Here is a 23,218-nt window from a genome sequence, read left to right on the forward strand (position 1 = left end):
CACAGAATGAACCATTTGGCACAAGATGTATTATAATGAAGAAGAAACAGGATGCAAAGATGGAGCCCTTTCATTGCATGTTTGCCTGGTGCAAACTCTGAAAAAGTTTTCTAGTTTCCAGATTTACTTCCATGGTGTGCAGCCCGCTGAATATGCACTGTAGTGTTCCCGCTCAAGCTGCAGACATTACTTTGTGGTGATATCACAGATTTTCTCAGATCTTGGAATTATTTTACAAATATTAAAACTCCATGGTTTAAATGTTCATAATAGAGACAGTCATAATTAATCTTCTTTGCAGTTCAAGGTGTTGTGTCAACAGTTTTACATAAGTCTCTTTTATTGTGGTGGCTTATGGGAAAATGCTTTTTGGGCTGCAGGGAATATTTTCCTGTAATACTGAAAGTTTACACTTGTTTTTGCTAAACTGCTACTTATTTTTTTATGCACTTGATGCTTTTGATGGCTGTAGGAGCTCCAACGGACTGTATTCTTTCCCTTGATGATATCCCCATGATAAACAGCAGGGATATGGTGCTGTACTGACACTCCTGCAAACACAGACACACCGGAGAGAGCAGCCTCTCTGAGCTGCTAGCATTAGCTCAGGTACCTACAACACAGGTACAACACTGAAACTTTTTTTAAAAAAATGGCTACAAATATGCTTCTAGTGATGGTGAAAGCTCCAGCAGACTCTCTGTGTTCCCAGTGTTTCTCCACAAGACATGTAGAGTCTGACGGCAGCTTCCCATGGTTAGCTCTGACTGTTAGCTGTTACTGATACACTGAGCGGTAATCAGTCTCTCTGGTCACTGGTGTAACCATGAGACCACCAGCCTTACAATGGTTGTCCTGAGCACCCCCACCCCATCCCTCTCCTCAGTCCCTTTGTCCACTTTCTAAAAATTTTCTTAATCAATTTTCAGAATTATGCAGTTTGGCTCAGACCCGCAGGTGCACTTCAATAACAACAGCGATCAGTAGAATGACAGTAGGACGCAAATGAATGGAAGAAATCTTTATACCCACACAGTTTTTTTTGGAAAAAAAGAACAGTTTTGGAACATCATACATTGCTCCTTAATGCCATTATAACATCCATATCACACCACATTAATCTTATAAACTGTAACACTTACTGAGTTATTATTATTCTGTAGCAATTAGTGATATATATAGAAATAAAGCAAAGCAAGTTATAGAAAACTGATACAATAAATAAGTGTCTTTCACTGCATGTTACTTGATATCCAAAGGGTGGTGCTGTGATGCTCATCATGTCTTTCCAGCCAGTATTTACATCCCACACGTTTGCTGCTGATGGTCCCAGTAGCAGGACATAAAAAGGTCAATCCTTTCTTCCCCATTGGGCCAGATGGCAGAGCTCACTTCCTGGCACGCAAAGCACGGCCCACCAGCATGAAGACCAACCCGGAGATGAGCTCCAGAGGCACGCCGGCAGCCGCCACCATGAACGACAGGCCGTACAACACAGAAACCTGCCCCTGTGGACACGCCTCCCCTCTCTCCTGCAGGACGTAGCGCTTCACGTCCACCGCCTCCATCCACAGTACGTAGAGCAGCAGCATGAACAGGAACAAGCAGGCTGGGGAGTGACAGGAAAAGAGTCAAAGAGAGACAAGGAGAGGCAGATAGAGGCTATCACTGCTGTGAGTAACAGCAGAGGAATGCAGCTCCTACTCATCTCTGCTGTTACCACGGTAGCAGTGTTTAAACCTGCTGTTGTTATAGCGACAGTACTGCAGAGTGACATATGCTGCTCTGTGTGTTGGGTATCTGTTTGTCATGTGACAGGTATGAACAGCTGACAGCAGTGTATTTGTGTCTGTACATTCATCCGTTCCCCTGGCACAAGGGTGTGGCTTTCATTTCAACACTGGGGGTGGACACATTTTAAGCAGGGGTCTGAGTGTCAAACACTTCCTGGATTCTGGCCGGTGAATTTTTCTGAACCAGTTTTTCTTAATGCTCAAATTCTTAACCAAGTGTTGCAACAGTTGTTATTAAATAGTTATATGATGAACAGTTTATATTAAACTATGTTGAAAAACAAGTTCACATTGCCTGAACTGTATTGCGCCACCATAAAGTCAGGTGATGTTAGCTCATAGATCAACCTGTGCAGTTTCAGGTAAGACAAAGTAATGAGCCCATTTAAATTTCAGTGCTTGTAATTGGATTATTAATTAGAGAAAAGTAGTTAGTTACATATCTAGTTACTGCGTTACTGCGTTACGCATTATTTCCAACATGCAATATAATGCAGAAAGGCTCTTACTGTAGGCAGTCTGTATTGCTTTCAAGTGTTTATTCTCCTGTAGATCAACTCTATCATTTAACACTGTTGAATTTATAGGACATATGTAAATTATGATTACAGTAATAAGAATGTGTCAAATGTCCAATGCTGTCAACAAATCACACACTGACATTCTTTTGACTGTCTTTGTTGCTGTAGCTAACGCTATATTTGCTTGTCTCCTGCTAGCTTAGCTAGCTAGCAAGCAGGCCACTTTAGATTGGTTAGCAAACTAGCACACAACACTTGTAAAGGCTCAATTATGCTTAACGTTATATAAACACAGAGATACAAACGAAGCCATTGCTTTTGAGGCTGCAAACTGCTGACCACCTACTTTCATATTTTTATTGTGGGGGGGCAAATGCACATGTTCTAAATGTTGAGAGGGGCATTCCCCACCTCCCTCAACCTCCTGGCATCATATTTCACACGGCAGATAAATACTATAGTTATGATCTCCACACGCAACCACACATACACACAGACTATATTTTACCAGCAGCGATGAGGAAAGCACCGCCCAGCTTGTACAGTCTGTGGCTGATGAAGGGGACGCCGCAGACCAAGAGGAAGGCTCCAGTTAGAGCTGCGACCAAAGCAAGGATTATCAGCACGGTCCAGAAACCTCGAAACACTGCAAGAAACACAAACAGGCCACCATCAGAGCAGTTACAAGCACAGCATATGTATAAAGCATGGCAAGTCAGTGTTTGCATTTGTGTTGTAGCTCTCACTGGGTGCACTGAGCTTTTGGGAAACAGCTAGCTTTTTTGCCAAGAGTTAGATAAGAAGATTGATTGGTTGCATCTTTCATATCTGTCCATTAAATACTGTATTAAGCTGGATGGTTAAGCATAAATATTGGGAAAAGGAGGGAACAGCTAGCCAGACTCTGTCTAAAGGTAAAAAATATTTGTCTACCAACACCTCTAAAGCTCACTAAATAACACATTTTGTTGTTTATTCAAAAAAAAAAAAACAATTTGTGGTTTTAAGGAGCATTGTATGTTGGACTATTTCTTGGCTTGGTGCAGTGACTTCTTATAAATTAAAACAAACAAGATAAAATACATTAACCAGTGAGCTTTAGGGCCTTTTCACACCTGAAAGTCTGAACCAACATTCATATTTTTGTTGCACTGTATACATTTGAGTTACTTTTGGTTTTACATCACAATTATGCAAATGCACTAAAGAATAGGGTTGTAAAAATACATCAATCTGATCGATATTTTGATTCAGTGTTCCAAAATCCAGTATTATTGATGCAAAGTGAAAATATCAATCATTATCATTGACTTTTATTTTCATGCCTATGTTATAAATGTCTGGAAGAGTTCAGTCATAAAACTATTCAAATCATAATTTATTTTTTTGTGAAATTATATACAAGTTACATTTAGTAACTGAATGTGATAAATAAACATATGATGTTTTCTGATATAAATCACAGCCACCTGAATCAATATAATATTGTATTTTGATGATTATGTTGTCTGTTCAATTCAGTTTCTCTCTCTCTCATACCCTTTAAAAATAATTAAAAACTGTCAGACTTTTTGTGAGCTTTTTCCTACTGACTCTTAAAGTCAATGTCAAGCTGCATCCCCACGTGCTACCACGGCTCAACTTGTTTTGTTGCGTTGTTTTTCCATTTTCCAGTTGTGACAATAGCCTGGCAGAACTCCCTGTAATTGGCCCAGAAGTCTGAACCTTCCAAAAACTTGTTTTTCACACTAAGAACAAAGTTAACCATGTTCCATCTGAGCAGGACCGAGACCACAACTTTCAGTCAGCCGTTTGGTCCAGAAGCGTTGACCTGGAGGTGGGCTTGAAAGCCGTTGATATATTTTTGGTTTGGATCAAACTGAAAAGTCTGATGGCTAAATTCCACCAGGCACGGCTGCGTCACCTCACGGCTGCACCACGTCAGCTCCACTCCATTTCAAATACACGCTGAGTCTATTTTTCGGTTAATTTTAAAAATAAAAGACCCCGCGCACACTTACGATCACAAAGACAGACAGAAAAGAAACTAAGAGCAAAGAAAGAGAATCTAATCAACAAAATCTGAGCAAGTAAACATAATCAGGCGAGCAAAACGCTTCCCTGCTGAAATGCTTCTGAAACGCTGCTGGTGGGCGCTGCAGCCGTGCGGAGGATGGATCAGAACCGTGGTGCAGACGTACCATGCTTGGTGGACTCCAAGCAATTAAAAAAAAAATGAGGTAGGTGTGAAAGGGCCCTTAGAGGTGCCGGGCTAGTTGTTTCTCCTGCATTTCTAGAATAATTTGACGGCTTTTAGGCAAATACATAAATAAAGGATTCAGTACTTCTCCACCAGATTTGTATTCATATTTCTGAAGACTAATATTACAGTATCATTTGGGTATGTGTGTGTATGCGCATGTGTGTGGGTGGATGGATGGAGTTTTTAACCCCTGACCTCAGCATTTCTAACATCTTAGCCATGACCCTGGTTAGCATGTGTAATGAATCCATTTCATTTACACGCTCCTTCAGATGAACCCACGACCCTTCAGCTCCTCGCTGTTGCTGTGTAATGCTGGTTGTTCTCACCGGCCAAATGCAAATGTGGATTTGCGTTTATGTGTGTGAGGAGGTGACTGTAAAAAATGAACATCAGTGTGTGCCTGTGTGTGTAGACGGGTGACAAAGAAGTCACACCTCATTAAGAGTGCCTTGGAAAGATGTGAAGTCAATCTGACCATCCAGAACTGCTTCAGTGCTATTTGGCCAAGAGATATTATCTCTGTTGGTGCCTTTATATAATTTAACCTTAATATTAGTTCAGGTTTTTTTTTTTACTTTAGTCGGTAAGTAGAGTGTTTGAGTGAGTGTTACCTGCTGTAGTATCGTAACTTGGATGAGGCACCTGTCCAACTGCGACAGGCAGAGGGAAGAGGTAACCATGGACACAGACCTTAGATTCTGGCTGGTTTGCTACATGAAAGAAAAAGTAAAAATACAAACAATTTAAAAGAACCTACTACACAGGGAAAAATAAGAAACCACATGAGAGCAACATTTAGAGAAAAACCAAAAACACTCCGCACATGCCAACACATTCTTCTCGCTCTCCTCCTGTATATTTTCTGTCAGATATCCAAATTATAGACATTTTTCTTTCCTGCACTTGTTAGCATGTCAAGCAGACCACACTGGCGAGCATGAGACGTGCAACCACATTGGACGAGCCCCAACAAAAACTTAGTGCAGCGTAGTGAAGAAGACGGCCGCACATACTGAAGAGGGTGGCCAGGACTGCGTGTGCTGTGGGCTCCACCTGAAACACACATCTCCAGAAGAACCCCTCGTGGTGCAGAGTGAGAGATGGAGGAGAAGAAGTGACGACTTCCACTAGCTGGATCTAAATGATAAAAAGAGACGGACTGACATCAGCGGACAAACAGAGAGACAGACAAGACTGAAGCCGGCTGGACGTTGACGTTGTCAGCTTTGTCAACACGTCTCCGCGGACTGCTCCGTGTGATTCGGCACTTCAGTGGTGCCACGGCATCAAACGTGGTTCTGATTATGGCCTGCTCCTCTGTGAGGTTTTCAAGGGGAACTTATGAAACACGCATGAGTGATACTCTCCATTTGCTTGTCAGAAATATGATGGATGGTGCTGAATCACACAGCAACTTTAATCATCCACTTTTATTCAAAATGAAAGACTTTGTTGTGCTGTGATGTTAGGGAGGAGTTCACCGGGGGATTAGCTTTTATAAATATATCCCTTACTTTGCATTTTGTGAACTTTCTCACAAATGTGGCACAGAAGAATAAACTGGAAAATTAAAGGGGCACTCCACTGCATTTACACATGAAGATCGGTTGTGGAAACAGTATGATGGCTCTGAAGGAGCTTTGTCAACATTGATGTGATGATGTCATCAGGATTATTTTGACTTTGGAGACTACTACTTTTATTATTAGTCATAGAACCGGGCATGCCAACCCAGTGTCCTTTTTTTGTAGTACTAAATTGCTTTCCCAGTTGTGTTGTGAAATGTAATCACTGGCTGAATTATGCTCGCTGATAATTTTTTCTTTTTTTGAGTGATTCAAACACTACAACTACTGTGTTGTACTGGGATTAAAATCGCGCATTCATCGCACATCAGTAATCAACAGAAACAGACACAGGAGTGTGACATGAGTGACCTCGCGAGGCAGCTGGATTCACAAGGTCACAAGATCGTGCAAGAATTCAACTTGCCATCCATTGGCTGTGGTTCAGCCAATCAGCATCCTAGGAGGGATTACTGGCAGCTACAGGCGTGGTTTTAGGTGTGACGAAAGCGAGAAACGTCCATGGAAGCAACTGCTCTTGAATAAACGTAGATACTGTGATAGTATCAGTTAAATCAGAAATGGAGAGTATTTTTTCATTGAAAGAAAAGCAAAAAACAACACTGAAGGATTTTCTTAAAGGAAAAGATGTTTTTGCTCTTCTCCTGACTGGCTTCAGCAAGATTATGATCTGACTGGTTGAAGTTTGCCCGTGTTAGACGTGATAGACGGATGGTTCAATCACCTGTGAAGTGTTTTTCTTTTAATGTGCCTGCCCTTTTCCTAACAGTTTCAAAGGACAACTTTCCAGGTGGTTCTGGCATGTCAGGACATGAGGACACTGAGAAGAAATTGTTTTTCAACTGCTCGCAAGACAAACTATGTTGTTTTTCGCTTTATTTTCCTTAGTTATTTTGATTACATTATGTCCACATGATCCACATAACGCGTGTTTTTGACGCATGCAACCCAAATGCAGACCTTCAGTCGAGCCAACTCAGCGAGTAAGTGATCGTCCGTTAGGCTTCGCTATATGACTGAAAGCAACGACAGGCTGTGAAACCAGTGTGTAGTGTTCATATCTAAAGGCCATCTATGGTTAGGATTGGGTAAGATAGAGAAAGATTGTACTTAAATATTGATGAACATGTTGCGTCTCATGTCTCTGCAAACTTTTTTCTGTATTAAAGCCGATGACGATCTTTCCCTAAGCCTAATCAAGCTGCCAGTACCTATACATTACACTAACTGTGTTTAATAATGCAGAATTCACAATACAGTGTTTTCACTGCATGTCATCGGCCATGTTGGAGGTACTGACTGTAGAAAACGCATACAAACTCGCCACTGTTACTGATGATTGGCTGCCTTCAAATGGGGTCGTGTTTACCGTGTTCACAAGAAGAGTTCATATGAACACCTCTCCTGCAGTATTCATGACTTCGTTACTAGAAATTGTCTAAAAACACCAGTTCACAAGTTGTGTGCATGACTTCCTATGCAGTAATTAAGAGTTTATGAGTTCCACCACTACTTTATATTTAGTGCTACCTAACAAGTGTTAGAATGCTAATGCAATAAGCTACAATGCTGAACAAGATAAACATTATACCTTCTTAATATCAGCATGCCGATGTTAGCATTTCACTCAAAGATTTTGATGACACAAAGCCTGCATTACATGATGGACATGGACCTTTACCACACATAGAGAGCTGGACAAAAATGATGTTATTGACTGCATTATGGTAAGTGTAGGATGCACTGTTTTTGTAGCTTGGCCTGTACTAAACCACACTTCAGTCAAAATAAAAGTTAGGATGTTGCACTGATTTGATCAATTCGCTTTTAAATTTGTTTCCTCTAAGTCCCAAAACCTTTAAAAGAGAAAGCCTAAACTATTTTGGACCTTCTTTAAATATCTTACAGTGGCATAGCATGCAAACTACTGTCTCACGGCATCTGATCATGTTCCATATTGGTCTTTCTGTGGTTCTCACATGTGATGTTTCAGTGACAAAAATAATGCACTGCTGTGACTATTATTATATGCATTTGTTGAGTTGGATGTCATTGGCCCTTTCTGACAGATAGTTGTAAGGTTTGCATTCACTGTAAACATGTTTCTGTCCTACCTCAGTCCCATTGTCATCTTTTTGCAGTGTTGTTTTTGTCGGCCATGTATACGGTCCACAGTCGTCACTGGCCACCAGCCAGTAGTCTGTACCGAAAGCTAGGAAGAAACACAGAGTCCCTACTGCCCCAAATATCCCCGCAGACAAGGTCGCGGCTCCCACCCTCATAACTCCTGCTTAAAACCTCTGTCACTGTGCTCTTTCTCCTCAGCCTTCAGTCTGCACGCCAAGTTACTCCTCAGGTCCTCACTGGTGTCCAGTCTGCAGCCCTCTGCCCAGACTCGGCCCTAAAGAAAACAGTCTGGTTCCCCCTGCCACTCCCCGACATGCTGGGAGCTGTTGGGAAAAGAAGCTTCAGTAACCGAGGGGGTCAGGCAGGGGGACAGGAGTTATTTTAGGAAGCATTAAGCCTGTCCTTGTCAAATTACCAGTGGGTGTGCTTTGCATGTAAAAAGGAAACAAGGAGAGGCCCGATTGGTTTGGGTGTGCGTTCATAATGTGGACAGCGAGTATCAGCATTTATGACTGCAAGGTATTTCTAAGGTAGGTGTTACACTTGGAGCGCTGCTTTGAAAATAAATTAGACTGGAGATGCAAATGACCCTCAAACCTCCACCAAGTGTTCAAGAGGTGAAACCTGGAGCGACGGAAACACTCAAAATGATAAAAACCAAAGAGGCTGAATTATTTAATCCATTTTAACAGTTTTAATTGGAGGATATCCATGGAATTGCTCAAAGCTTTCATCAAACCCACAACTCTATGGCTAAATAAATATGAGGTACTTATCACTTTATGACTGAACACACTGAATTCACTGATTTACATTCCTTCTCCTCACTTTCTGTTTTTTTTTGTGTGTGTGTGTGTCTTCATTGCTGCTTCTCGTTCTCTAATACGAAGCTGAGTTGTTTCTTCGGGGCTCTTCCCGTGGGTGTTTGGTGCTGTTGAGAGGTCTGGTCCTCGCTGGGAGCTGAGGACTTTGGATCCGCTGGCCCTGTCTGAGCCGAGGCTGCCGGGACCGATGAGTCCTGGAGGACGAGCCTCGGGCTTATGGAGCACACTGCCAAGAAAAGACAGGCCACACCATAACTGTCAGGGTTAGGGTTGAGTCATATGTCTCTATATTCTTACAGTGAAAGCTGAAAGCTTGAGAGAAAGAAGCAGGGAGCCAAAACTAGAATTGTGCATAAAATAAGTTACTTCTTGAAGCATCATTTAATTAATTCATTTATTTGAAAAGGGACAGTGTACATTAATCAACATTTAAAGAAATATGACATGAGCAGCAACATGGTAAGCTGGAATACTCACTTCTCTGACCACAACCCTACAGCCGCAGTGTCCCCCTTTTGTAATTTATATTCAGGTCTGTAACTTGTGTTGTTGTTTGCCCGTTACACGTCAATCAGAGTTAAAATTAATGCCAAATATTTGCTGAATGATTAATGGTTAATGATCAATGGTTTGTGAGTCATAAGAAATCATTCATAATCGTTTACAGGAGGAGTAGATGTTTGTAACTCATGTTTGTGTTTGTTTTCAAGATACTGGGCTAAACTGTACATTGACAGACAGCTGACAGTGATAAACAGCTGATCAACAAACAGCGCTGGACTCATCGTCACTTGTTAGTGTCAATTTAAGACATGCTCGTGTTGCACTGCTGCAGCGTTCCTGCAGCCTGCCTGAGCTTCCCCGAGTCTGGGGGGAGGGGGACAACTAACTTCAAACATAGACTGAATATTAAATAGGATTTCAATCTATTTAACATACAGTCTGTGGCTCCAACTCACTATTTGGACTGAAACATTAGTTTCTGGACACGGACATTTAAGACATTCTAGACTGTAGTATCAAAGCATATACAACAGCATAATACATTTTAGTAACATACATTCCATAAACATTTTTGTGACTTCAGTCTCAGATTAAGGTTGGAAAAAAAATGCATATTGTGTCTAATATGTGTTTTTGTATATTTATTTATGTTGAATTGTCTGTTACTTTACCTGTGTGAGATCTGCTGAGTCCTGCTCTCACTCTGCGTGTGCCAATGAACTCTCCATCCTCCCCCTGTCATAATGGAAGTATAATTATAATAAGTCTTAACACATCTTAAAGGGAAAGTTTGCCCCAGAATCAAAAGTACCTATTTTAAAGACCTGTTTATCCATCTACTTGTAGTTGGTTTTGGTGTGGAGATATCAGCTGTACAAAGTTCTGCCTTATCTCAAATATAATTTAACTAGTTCGGCACTCTGTTTGTGGTGCTCAGGGTGCTAAAAGATATTTGAAAAACACACAGCAATGTCTCAATCACTCAAGATAGTCCACAGTTTCTGGCCAAACTAAGACCGCCAACCGTATCACAGAGGGACATGTGCGTCTACTCAGTTTGATTTTGGTGTTGAGTTTTTCAAATGTGTGGGTTTTTTTTGGTGCTTTGAGAACCACAAGCCAAGTGTCAATATCTCCAAAACTCGACTCAAACAAAAACAATCCAGATCCTAGATTCTCAAACTGTGGTTCATGTACCACTGGTGGTGCGCGAGCTACTTCTAGTGACACATGAAGGAATATCAGAAATATTTCGTTAAAATAAAATAAATTATTTAAAAAATGTATTATTAAGTCAAAATGGATTCAAATGGAAACACAAAATATGAGATAACTTAAGTGCAATTTATAATACATTTTTACTTTCTTGTATTTTTGCTTCAATGTCAACCTGCTACGTAGTCACTACCGTGCATGCAGCATGCGAATACATCATTACCAGCAGTTACAAGCTAAACTGTGATGAAAAGATTGGAAGCAGAGGTAAAATGAAGCGACTAAAAATAAATGCTTCGAACACACTGCAGTCATGGCTCCAAACAGGAACTACTAGGAAGAGAAGCGCTTCCCGGGAGGAGAATATTTCAAGCTACTGTGTTGAAAATGGCTACTTAAGAAGCATCAGTGAAGTCTCCACAACACCTGTTAGCACCAAACGGCACAAAACAGTGAGGTGGAATTTTTTCTGAGGTGGTACACGATATAAAAGGTTTGAGGAACACTGATCTGGATCGATAAATGGCATTACAGGTAACAGGAAAAATATGTATTTTTGATTTTGAGGTGAACTGTCCCTCTATAAAAACAGTTCTACAAAACAGTTTTGAGGAGTTTTTCAATTGTCTGAACTTCAGGTGGGCTTTTTAACTTCTGACAGTAAACAGTATTTTTGAGAAAACCCCACAAAACGTCTCGTTATTGGAGAAAATGCAACAAAATGACTAGATTGTGAGTTTACATGGATACAGTACCTGTGGCCAGTGTGTGATTGTATTATATGTGTGTCTCTCTGCAAGACTGTGGTGTCTGTAAAGAGGCTTCCACGTTCTGTCCATGGTGGCGTCCTGGTGCAAAGTGTGTCTGCTGTAGGCCGGTGTCTGCTGGAGGGACGACACGTACATGAACCCAAACAGTCGATGAATAGTTACATACCTACGGTGTAAATTCAAGATTTCTTTAACATCAACAACCCAAAGCTGTGAAATTTACCTTGTTGTTGAAGTTTTGGAGGTTTCTGGAGAGAATTCGCCTGATGCTGTCCATCTCCTCTGGTAAGAGGGGACGGCTGTGGGAGCGAGGGTCCACTCTAAAAATCAGTTGTGGATATTCACGTCCATTTAGTCACCAGTGGAATGATTTGGGTTTTAAGTAGGAAGATGCCTGGGAATTGACTGGGTTGAAGATATTATTTAACTTTCTGACTTTCAAACTGATGTAAATGGTGCTTTAAGGAATTTGTTGCGATGAACCAGTGAGGACCAAGATTTAAATAAGCACAGGCAACCATGATGGTCATGAACCTTAAGTCCTGGAGATCCCTGAGCCCTACTACGAAGGACACTTAAGTAAAGCAAATTAGTGTTTTCTCACAGTGGTGGCGCCTCCTCGTCTCCCCTCTGCTCCCTCCTCTCCAGCTCCTGGTAAACTCTGAGGATGCTGGAGCGAGCCTGGTGATCCTCACGGATCAGAAAACGACGAAGGTACTTCCTGTTGAACTGTTCAAACCTCATGCGCACACACACAGACACACACACAAAGTACAGCTGATGTCGTTATGAGTCCTGACTGTGGTAAAACCATCAGGAACTTTTCTATGTGGTATTTGCTGCCATCTACTGGTCATTTCATGTCTTATCTTTATGGGCATGCAAACACTTTATAGAGGAAACACGAGCAGAAGGTAGAAGTAGAAGCAAAACAAGAGAAACTAACTTGTCTTTCCAGTAGTGCTGTCCCCAGTATCCAACCACGTCCTCTATTCCTGCCAGCAGGTGATCGATGAGCTGAGGAGACATGATAGTTTATCTATATGTCATTTTCCATGGATAATTTTGTGTGTGTGTGTCCATCCCTGCGTGCTCCACATCTTTTTGAGAAAATCAGATAACAGTTTGCACTTTCTATGCTGAACTATTATGCTAATTTTCAGAGATGAAAGGAACAAGAGTGTGTTCTGTGTGTTCACACAGGGAGGCCATGACACCAGTGCAAGATGAAAGACTCATTTCTGTTACAAAAAAAAAAAAAAAAACCCACAAAATCCTGAATCAACTGGAGAACTAAAGCTGAGTGCTGCAGCATCTTTACTCACAAGGAGGACAGAATTTTGCATTAGCAAATATTTGAAGAAGGTGCACTTGAAGTCGTTAAGTTATGACACGCATTAACGCTCAATTAATCCTTCTTCTTTTTATAGATCATTTTCTTTCATACAGACGTTTTTGTTTCAAATTTTGAGCAAATTAAAAACACAGTGAGGGTGTACAGTTAAATAGGTAGCACTTGAAAATTAAATTATAGCTAAAGATCGTGCTGGTTGGTTAAAAATTGTTATCTTGAAATACTGTCATGAATGAAAAATGTTGTTTTGATAAATATCACTGTGAGATGTTGGTGTGTTGCGCCTCCATGAATTATTTTGTCTACATTCCTGTCACTCACCTATCACACCTTGACTACTTACACCTGGAATGCACCAAAATACTGTCAGTGTTGGGGTGTAAGTGAACTACATGTAATTAAAACAGCAGTTTAACAAAAAATTGCAGTAGCTTGTTGGTACATACACACAACTACAATCATTTTTTGTTTTTCTGCTGTAACTGAACTACCACACTGTGTGGTACAAAATGTTTTGAATGAATTTATAGAACTAAACTTGAAAATATTAGGTGCCAGGTATAATTTTTATTATTATAATAGATGCTATTTTAGAGTGATCCTGTTTGGTGAAATAATCACACCTGGACTCTAGTTTCTGGAAGGCAGATGTTTGACTGACTGACTTTTTTTTATATAAAACCAAAACTGGCATTCCTCGCACATTCCCATGAATAGGGTATTATTTTGTTGTTGTTCCTATTGTTTAGCTTTATGTATGAACTGTGAACACGTGGGCAGTTTTTGCAACTAGACAAGGTAGTTTGAAGTACTTTTCTAATTATCTTTAGTTCGCAAAAATATATTTCTCCCTAGGGTAACTTTTTGGTAGATGAACTTCTCTTCACTGCCCTCCAGTGTGTAATTGGTAGCTTGCAAAGCTCTGCTTTTAAAATAGCTTCCTCAATACTGACTACTGTAATAATGCAGTATAAACTGTATTCCTTAAAGACAATAATGCAGGCCCAGCAGCTCGCTGTAAGTCCTGTCATTTCTCACCCTGCTGTGGATCTCCTCACTGACAGTAGGCAGAGCTCTCTTCTTCCTCTTCACATCCAGCAGCTCTACTAGAGGTTTTATAGTCATTCCCTGGACATGGAACAAAAACAAACTCAACAAATTTACCAAACAAATGCATTCAAAGAAGAAAAACTACTATTTGAAAATACTGGACCTGGTATTTTATCAAGATTCGCGTTGTTCTCACCTGAACAAAGACGGTGAAGAGGATGACCACAATGGTAGTTGTGATGAAGAGTCTTTTCTTTGGGAAGTCATCTATCAGGAAGACAAGGGAGAAGCAGATTGCTCCTCTCAGGCCTCCGTAGGCAATGATGAACTGATCTCGAAAGGTCACGGCGTTCCTCCGGAGTTTGTTCACCACGGCAGTCAGCAGCAGAACACCTTCAGAGGAGCAGAAATCCTTTATTTTGACAACTGTTCATCAACCTCCTGGCCAGAGCACCACTCGTACACACAGGTCACGTTGAATGTCAGAGTTTTTAAAGTGCAGGAAGTGTTTTGAAAGCTACCTGTGGCCCTCCAGACGAGGCAGAGCAGCAGCGTGGAGCAGACAAAGGGCCAGCTCCACATGTGGACGTCCTGTATTGTGGACACGCCCAGGAAGATGAAGATGAGGGTTTCACTCACGCTGCTCCACATCTTCAGGAAGTACTGGATGCTGGTGTTGCTGCGCTCGGACACATTAGCCTCCACATACTGCTTCATGGTCACAGCACAGGTCACAATGCTGCAAAATGGGGGGAAAGTATAGGACATCATCAAATTTTACCAGTCAGCATTTACAAAAGGACGTCTTTGGCTAGGTTGCACCAACAAGAATACATTTATAAACCTGATTAACTTTAAATTATGTTGCACCAAACTTTTAAACTAGAAGACTGCATTTAAACCTCTCTTTTAACTTCAGTTTAAACTCTGAATCTAAATGAAATTTATTTCTGTTGCTCCAAAACCTTAAACTAAATTTAAAATGTGATCTAGTATCAATACTTAAGGAGGTTTAACTTTTAAAATTGCTGCCTGTTTGAGATGGACTGAGCAGAATGAATTTTTTGTTACTGTGCTATTGTGTTTTTCAGATTCTCCATTACATACTGCTCCATTAATTGCTCAGCCAACAATATTTTCTCAAAGATGTCATGACTATAAAATAATTTCATCTTCCTTGGAATGACAGCAGTGTTTTAGTCTTCTCTCTGCTCTTTATTACTTTTTATCCGTGGAATGTCTCTGCTTTTCTATAACTCACTCCGTACTGTCTTTTGTTGTGGTATGTGATTGATATCAAGTGAATTGGTTGCATAATTTGCCTTCTGCCTGTCAGCACGTACGCTGCATTTTTCCCTACTCTGCTCTTTGCTGCATTAAAGGGTGATGATAGTACAGTACATGTTTTGAATTCCTTAGATGCAGTTATGCGGTGCTCTAAGCAGACAGGACGGCATGCAGCAGATGACTTAACTGCACATAGACTTGACTTGGACTTGCAAGAAATGACCTGTGAGCATCACAGAAATGATGTAATGTTTCGTTAAGAAATACAGAGCAGCTAAAATGGTTTTCTGTTAGCTGTTTCCAAGCGTTCTCCATATTATTAAACTCTTTGTAGGGTTACACCAGTAAACTTGGATTGGCTCAATGGAGATTAGTTTTTAGCATTTATCTTACATTAAATTAATCTTTGTTGGTGCAACCGAGTCTTTGAGTTTAAGTTGATACTCAGCAGCACTCACGCCATGATACCAGAGAGGTGAAGCATCTCTGAGGTCAGGTAGGACAGGTAGGAGTAGAGGAAGACAAAGAGCGGGGCAATGACCTGGGCTCTGGAGGTGAACCGCGAGGTGAGGGCCGCCACCAGGCCAAAGAAGAGGCCCACAAACAGGCCGCCGAGACCCACCACCACCACCCTGCAGCCCCCCAGCAGCACGTCCAGCCCCGACACTGACGGCAAACGGAGGAAGGACTCAAACAGCTTGTACAGCACCTGGGAGGAAGAGACTTCAGAGCATTACGCACAGAATAAGATATTTTATTAGATTTTGAGACCTCCTGGTGATAACATTTCCCCCTCACCACGGTAACGGCGTCATTAAGCAGCGACTCTCCAAACACCAAGATATGAAGCTGTTCGTTGACATGCATCTCCTGGAAGACAGAGAGCACGGCCACGGGATCGACGGCAGCGATCAGAGAGCCAAACAGCAGGCAGTGGAGCAGAGACACGTCTCCTAGAGAGCTCTGAGCCAGCAGACACACACCGTACAGAGACAGGCCGATGCCCAGAACGTTCCATAAGGTTCCCAGCACCGCATACCTGGAGATTTACACAGAACCAGCTGCTTTAACACTCAAACATTTGAAGCCGCATGTCTCAATAAAACTACAAAATTATTGTTGTTCTCACTTAAGCAGAACAAGTTGCAAACACAGCACTGTTATATTATCACCTTAATTGTTGGCGAACATGTTTGCAAACCACTGCTTAATTATCTAGCATTCATCCAGCAAATAACATCAGTATTCATTTGGAGTTGTGTTTGTATGGAGCCACAACACTGACTTCAAATTCTGGCATCGAAAATAACATTTGGCATCGAAAACAAAACCTGAACTGAAAAAGGGAACACTGGCATTGAAACACTTGTGCTGAAAAGTTGTACTGGCGCTGAAACAAATATTGGACCAACATAACATTGGTTAAAAGTTCATTTTAATTCTGCAAAGAGAAACAGTTTCAGGTGAACTTAGAGGACTGATGTGTAAGCCTAACTTTTCACTGTCCTTGCCTCCTTCCCTCAAATCTTCCCTCTACATGCCAGAATTGTGACGCAAATTTGACACTGAAAACCAGTGACACTGAAAAAAAAAACTACTACTGAAAAAACACAGTCATGAAGAAAACAACAGATGATTGTCATTGAAAAACACATCAGAATACAAAACAATACTAATAATAATAAAATTAAATTATGTTTACTGCCTGAGGACCTTTGTTCAGTGCAAATACAACTTTTTGCTTCAATGCAGATGTGTCCTTTTTCAGTTCAGGATTTGTTTTCATTGGTTCTTCTAGCTCCACACTGGTCAGATAATGTACAGTCTTGTGCTGAAAACAGCTGCCTGATGTCTGGAAATGATGCTTGTGTGAGCGGTGAAGCTGAACCGTAACAGAGAAGTTGTGGGCTCTAACAATCATATGAAAAACCAGCCACATTTGATGTTTGTTAATTTAAGATAATTTTGCAAGACACGAAGGTCACAGTTTGTCGTAAAACTGTTAAAGCACTGTATAAGATCCATAATTACACCTGTATGTGACGTCATGACTTTCTTTCTCCACAAATTAATGTTAACCTCTGAAGCTACGATGCCCGTGTGCTCTGCACCAGGATGTAGTCTTGATTGGGATCGTGAGCGATGTTGGTGTTGATGACGCATCTTGTGCGGGACGAGTAGTTTCGCACCATGCTAAACTAAACTACAACAAATCTACAATAGACTGTGACTTTCTCGTCTTGTATTACCTTTTAAATTGACAAACGTGTAAACGTGTGTGATCAAAAAAATATTTGTCTCTTGCCATTAACTACGGTTCATATTTTTTTATGAAGTAAGGTCTCATCAGGGGACATCGGAAGGGGAGGGAGCCCACCTCTCTATAGATCTGAGGTGAACTGCTGAGTAGGGTAATCCAACTATTTAACAGTGTTTAAAACTAACACTAGCATGCTAACATGCTCACAATGACAATGTTTACATGATGTTTAGCATGCATAATGTTAATCATGTTCACAGTCTTAGCTTAGTGTGTTTGCATGCTAACATTTTCAGATTAGCTCTAAACAGAAAGTACTATTGACATTGAATGGGTGTGGGCACCAGATGAGAGTTCAGGGGATCATCAACAAATTTCATGGCAATTCATCTGTTCAGTTGAGAAAGTCTGAATCAGAGTGCTCACACACATTGCCATCTTGAGCACCATGATGCTAACGTGGACCAAATGGTGTATTTTTCTCTCTGTTTGACAGGAATATTGACTTGCATCTGCTTGTCTTAATCCGGGATTATTAATGCTATAAATTGGATGGAGATGTGAGATATTTGTACATTTTATATACATTTTGTATATGGTATACTTAATCCCAACTGGGGAATTGAATTTTAAATTTTAATTTTAAACACTGCACACGCAAGCAAAAGAACTGAAATAATGACCATGTACCAACCAGAGGATGGTGCCAAGATTTTCAAAGAACAGCCTCCCCGGCAGGAAATAACCTGCGTCCAAGACGATGGGTGGGAGCAGAAAGAGGAAGAAAGCATCAGCGCTGAGAGTCGGGGGAGCAGAGTGGCGAACACCATAGATCACTCCTCCAACCAGGAGGCCCACCATGATGAGGAGACAGCTCTCTGGGACGACTGCTGGGACTCGACCTGACCAGTGGAAACCTGGAGGTTAGGGACAGAGATGATGCTCATTGAGCAGCGTTGTGACTTTTCGATCTGTTATTCTGTCACTGTGGCTGAAATCACTTACATGGAGCTACAACAACAGCTCACACACGTCAAATAATATGCACAGAAAGGTCCTAACTTGCAGAAAAGCCATAACAGATGAACAGTTCCAAAGTCATAGCTGAAGAAAGAAAAAGTGTATTACACAAGCTAACTTCCTAAAATCTGAAACAAACTCTCTAACTGTAGGATAACTCTTAAGCTGTCCTGACTTTCACTTTTCCACCTGTAACAGTACTAACTAGCTAACAGAGGGAATGGTAGCACTCACTAACTTTAGCTAACAGTAGTGTTAGCCTAGAGTAGCTAACAGTAGTTTTAGCTAACAGTGGCTAACAGTAGTGTTAGTATGACTGCTCTTTAATTGCTTTTACACACTGAATGCTGGATGCGATGGAGGTGTGTCTGCTATTTTAGCCCCCTCTCAATCTTTTATTTTAGTTAGCATTGTTGAAAATTTCTCAAAATGAACATCTTTGGAGTTTTGTACAGATGTTACCAACACCTCCAACTCATCTGTCTTGAGGTTAATTTGTTTTTCTTGCATTTTATTATAGGCCTGTATGCTTCAGTATGTTTCACTAATTAGGAAATCAATGATTACAAGGTAGTTTAGCTCTGCAGGATGAGAAAAGTAGTGTCTGTTGCTAGGTAACAGACATTAAAGTTGATAAGCAACATTGGACTGAATATTTAGGATTTCCTAACCTGAGATAAGATGGGATCTCTAAAGTCAGATTTGCTCCTGTAACACCAAATTGGGAAAAATCTTAGATTCAACTTAACCCTTACGGTAGGAAGTTTCTGTAATATGGTCACTTGGTTGTATTGTGATGATTGTATCTTGGGAAGAATTACGCATTTATGAAAGTTTTTTAAAGTAAAGTCAGAAATGCATAACACCTCTGATAAGTAGCATATATTACAATTATTTTAATAATAACAAACCCTTGAACGCTTTTTTAGATTAGTGCAGATTTGAATCCTCCAACAACATCTAATCACCTCCATCAGCATCTGATCTGATGTTGGCTTTTCCTGTATGACGGGAAACCCAGCTGAAGCTTACCCAGCTTGGCCAGTGAGGCCAGCATGATCCACAGCACAATCTCAAAGGGAGCCTGCACATGGTGATAGTCCACGCTGAAAACCCTCAAAGCCATGGGTAGATCCACAGACAGGCTGCCATCGCTGCTGTTGAAGCCCAGCAAGGGGGGCAGGTTGTGGGGCTGAGGGAGCTCAGCAGGGGGGGTCAGGGCCAAACACACAGGCCACAGCGGGCAGGCAGAGAGCAGCAGAGAGAGAGTCCACAGAGCAGCCATCCTGCAGCCATGCTGGGACAACAGGACAGAGAGACAGGCAGAGAATAGGACGGGGGTTATGGAGGCAGGGGGAGGGCGAGCGGCACACACACACACATGTACACACACACACACAACACAACCTGACCACAACTCATGCAGCCACTAATGTGCACAGGAATCCCTGAGCTTGCATTGATACCCAACCAGCAGTACAGGGCTGAACACACACACACACACACACACACACACACACACACACAAATACATTCCTACATCACCAGCAGCACACTGATATTCTACACTGACCGCTGTAGGTGTGGACTTGTATTTAAAAAAAAAAAAATTTGACTTTTTTTTATTCAAGGCCCCTTTTCATTCATAAGTGCAGAAGTGCCCTTTAAAATGTTCTTTTACAGTCAAAATTTTCAGGCAAAAATTATTGTGAAATTAAAGTCTAAAGTTATACTACAGTGGCCTTACTGTTTACTTTCTATCAGGGGTATTCACATCTAATTTTTTATTTGTAAGTAATAATAAAAGTGGTGGTAAGTGGTCCTGGCAGATGACTGTCTACCCTAAAAAAAGAGGCCGGATCCGCTCAAGGTTTCGGCTTCTTAAAGGGCAGTTTTTCCTCACCTGTGTCACCATGCTGCTTGGTCTTTGTGGGAACGACTAAATAATATTATAAAGAGTGTAAGTAGACCAGCTCTACTGCCCTTGAGATAAATGTAGCGACACCTGAGAGGTAGTTCAGGCGGTCAACTTCAGCTGCACCGCAATCAGACACGACACGCCTCACACTCTTTAGTACATACCAAGCGCACCCTTCCAATCTGGCGGTCTATTTAAACCACTAAAACCTCCCATCTCTCCCTCTGTCTGTCACTGCCATTGCTGCCTCACAGGGGACATCCGTCATCGTCTGACAGTGGACTGGTGTCTTTCTGTGTTGTACAAACATGATCCCTGTTTTCTGAACAAACTTCATCTTTAAACACATTTCTCTTTATTCATATCATTTAAATACCCACAATTAATCCCCTAAATGACAATACATGTATATTTGTAGCTTCTTTACTGTTACTGACTGAACTTATTTGTTCTGGTAATTCACACAAAGAATTTGCTGTTAATACTAAAAATATGTCGCATGTGCATGTTTGTGTGACTCTTTCCCTTTTCCAAGATTTCAAACAGATGGCATGTGAAAATACTTTACTTCTGTTTTAAAATCTGTTGCTGCTTTTGGAAAGTTGTTGCATGTTTTTTCCTTCGGTCCAAGAGAACAGATTGAACCCAAATTTGTCTTTTTTATTGAGTCTGTTTTACAATGAATCATGAATAAAAGACAATAACTGATTTAGGATGACCCAGTTTTCCTGAACGCCGCAGTTCTCTCAGATCACCTTGTGAACTTGCTCGTCATTTTAAATCTAAATCGAGAAGCTTGATTTAAACTGGATAACAGGAAAAGGCAAATAAGGAAAATTGCAGTCAAAAATGATAACTTTGTTCTGTCTTGAAGCAAAAATTACCAGCTTGTGAAGAGTCCATTTATCCTCCTCTAGCATTACTTGCTTTATCTTTTCATCAGAGAGGTTAACCATCATGGAAAAGAGCATCTGCACAGTTTTAAAAGCCCTGTCTAAGTATGTATTATTAGAAAACGGTATCTTATGATATGACAAAACAGGGGACAAGGTGAGACTTTCTTTATGTCATTGCAAGCGGATTAACAAACAAAAGAAAGTTGTGCGCAGAGAACATTAGCTCCCAATGGTAATAAAGTTTTTGGCAGACATTTTGACACTGCAGGGAAAGCGCAGATATAATTAATAACATGTAAAACAAGTGGGACACTTATGAAACAGGGCCATTGTTAGGATCATTAGTAACACCTGTGCTGTTTCAATGATGACAAGTCAAAAAGTCTTCTGTGGAAAAGATCTATTGCTGCAGCTGCTTTTAAGCTGAGTGAATCTTCTGCATGTCGTTTCTCATAAGATTTTGTATTCTGCTTTCTTTTATTCACTAACTCTAATTATGCCTTTGTATTCACAGTGAAAACTTCTAGCACATGTCAGTAATGTGTTAGCACATGTGTTGATAATAGGTCTGTAACACACTTCTAAACATTAGAGTTTGAAGTTGTGCAGCCTCTAGACTGGACAGCTTTGACTGAGGTATTTCAAGGGCTTCCTGCTTTCATTCAGCCCACTTACAGGTCACTTAAAGGGTTCACCCCAAAATGAAAAAGACATATTTTCCTCCTAGCCTGTAGTGCTATTTATCTGTCTAGAATTTTTGGTGTGAGTGTGATGTTTGCCTTCACAGACCTTGTTGTGAGCAGTTTCACGTCAACTACTTTCTTTCTGCAGTAGAATCTACACAAACTACATTAGAATCTAGTAGTTTCTACATGAAACTGCTCATTACGAGGTCTGAAAATTATCTTGGGCAACTGGGCACTGATTTCTGATTTGGTTTTCAGTTTTTCAAATGCATTTTTTTGGTGCTTTGAGCACAACAAGCCACGTGCCATTTAGTCCCATTACAGTGGAGAGAAGGCAGACATCTTCAAAAATCTGTAACTCACACCAGACAATCTGGGTTAAATAGCAACACAGGCCAAGGGAAAATATCTGTTTTTGATTTGGGGTGAACTGTCCCTTTAAGATAACACTGAATGTAATATTGCTTGTGGCCAAACTCGATAGTGAGTAGGGAGAACAAAGCTTGTGAGATACTTTGAGTGCACTATATAGGATGTAGTATTTCTCACTATACATTCAGACAGCACTGCAATATGGAGGACTCACTATGTAGTGGACTGTCCTCAGATAGACACTTTCTGTCCAGTTCACTTCCTGATTAACGTTCGGTGCAAGCGGCAGGACAGCAGTCTGACTAACTTAAAGTCTTCAGCATATTTTGTATTTTCTCACTTTTTCTTCAACAAATGATGTAAACTTTGTGTCTTTTGTACTTAATGTGCTTTTGATCCAGTAATTCTGCCTTCAGATTACATTTAAAGTACCTTTTGGCCTGTAAATGACTTTTTTTGCACTTTGCTTTAATTTTGTTTTTAAAGTCCACACACACTCATTGCTCTCAGGTGCTTTTACTTCTGCTGTCCAGTTAGACCTCTTCACAGGTGTGTGTGTGAGCTTGTATTAGTCGTGATACATGGAGTTTTGGAGATAGAGACAAGCCATAGACATGTCTGCATTCTCTACAATGAATTGAGACCAGAGGGCACCTCGGCTTGCGGTGCTCAAAGCACAAAAAAACCTTGTTGTGAGCAGTTTAACTACTTTCTTTCTAGTAGAAAGAAGGTAGTTCTGGCAGATTCAAGATTTATGGGTTATTTTGGA

The 23,218-nt window shown here is 40.9% G+C and overlaps 2 protein-coding genes across 2 annotated transcripts; both read right to left on the bottom strand.

Moving 5' to 3' along the window:
* Positions 1 to 1,006: 1,006 nt before the first annotated feature.
* On the bottom strand, positions 1,007 to 8,633 carry LOC146326440 (transmembrane protein 182-like). Its single transcript, XM_084718346.1, has 5 exons — positions 8,281 to 8,633; positions 5,594 to 5,717; positions 5,192 to 5,290; positions 2,823 to 2,960; positions 1,007 to 1,609 (listed from the first exon to the last, which is right to left on the bottom strand). Exons 1-5 carry the CDS (start codon positions 8,446 to 8,448, stop codon positions 1,389 to 1,391), a joined length of 750 nt encoding a protein of 249 aa, XP_084574472.1. The 5' UTR covers positions 8,449 to 8,633; the 3' UTR covers positions 1,007 to 1,388.
* A 193-nt stretch (positions 8,634 to 8,826) lies between these two features.
* Positions 8,827 to 19,871, bottom strand: LOC146326441 (sodium/hydrogen exchanger 2-like). Its single transcript, XM_084718347.1, has 13 exons — positions 19,610 to 19,871; positions 18,252 to 18,474; positions 16,096 to 16,336; positions 15,756 to 16,006; positions 14,532 to 14,749; positions 14,207 to 14,403; positions 13,999 to 14,088; positions 12,553 to 12,623; positions 12,211 to 12,345; positions 11,830 to 11,926; positions 11,592 to 11,720; positions 10,293 to 10,356; positions 8,827 to 9,343 (listed from the first exon to the last, which is right to left on the bottom strand). Exons 1-13 carry the CDS (start codon positions 19,860 to 19,862, stop codon positions 9,153 to 9,155), a joined length of 2,160 nt encoding a protein of 719 aa, XP_084574473.1. The 5' UTR covers positions 19,863 to 19,871; the 3' UTR covers positions 8,827 to 9,152.
* Between the last annotated feature and the right edge of the window lie 3,347 nt (positions 19,872 to 23,218).

Source organism: Lutjanus erythropterus, chromosome 5, assembly GCF_056507025.1.
Source record: "Lutjanus erythropterus isolate fLutEry1 chromosome 5, fLutEry1.hap2, whole genome shotgun sequence".
Lineage (NCBI taxonomy): Eukaryota > Metazoa > Chordata > Actinopteri > Lutjaniformes > Lutjanidae > Lutjanus > Lutjanus erythropterus.

Excerpts from the sequence above, each read along its gene's own strand:
- LOC146326441 (XM_084718347.1), bottom strand. The coding sequence starts at position 19,862 with ATGGCTGCTCTGTGGACTCTCTCTCTGCTGCTCTCTGCCTGCCCGCTG. Across the intron at positions 16,337-18,251 it reads AATCTTGGCACCATCCTCTG|GTATGCGGTGCTGGGAACCT; the intron begins GTTGGTACATGG and ends GTAAATCTCCAG. Across the intron at positions 16,007-16,095 it reads TTAATGACGCCGTTACCGTG|GTGCTGTACAAGCTGTTTGA; the intron begins GTGAGGGGGAAA and ends TCTTCCTCCCAG.
- LOC146326440 (XM_084718346.1), bottom strand. The coding sequence starts at position 8,448 with ATGAGGGTGGGAGCCGCGACCTTGTCTGCGGGGATATTTGGGGCAGTA. Across the intron at positions 5,718-8,280 it reads AAGATGACAATGGGACTGAG|ATCCAGCTAGTGGAAGTCGT; the intron begins GTAGGACAGAAA and ends TTTATCATTTAG. Across the intron at positions 5,291-5,593 it reads AGTCCTGGCCACCCTCTTCA|CAAACCAGCCAGAATCTAAG; the intron begins GTATGTGCGGCC and ends TCTTTCATGTAG.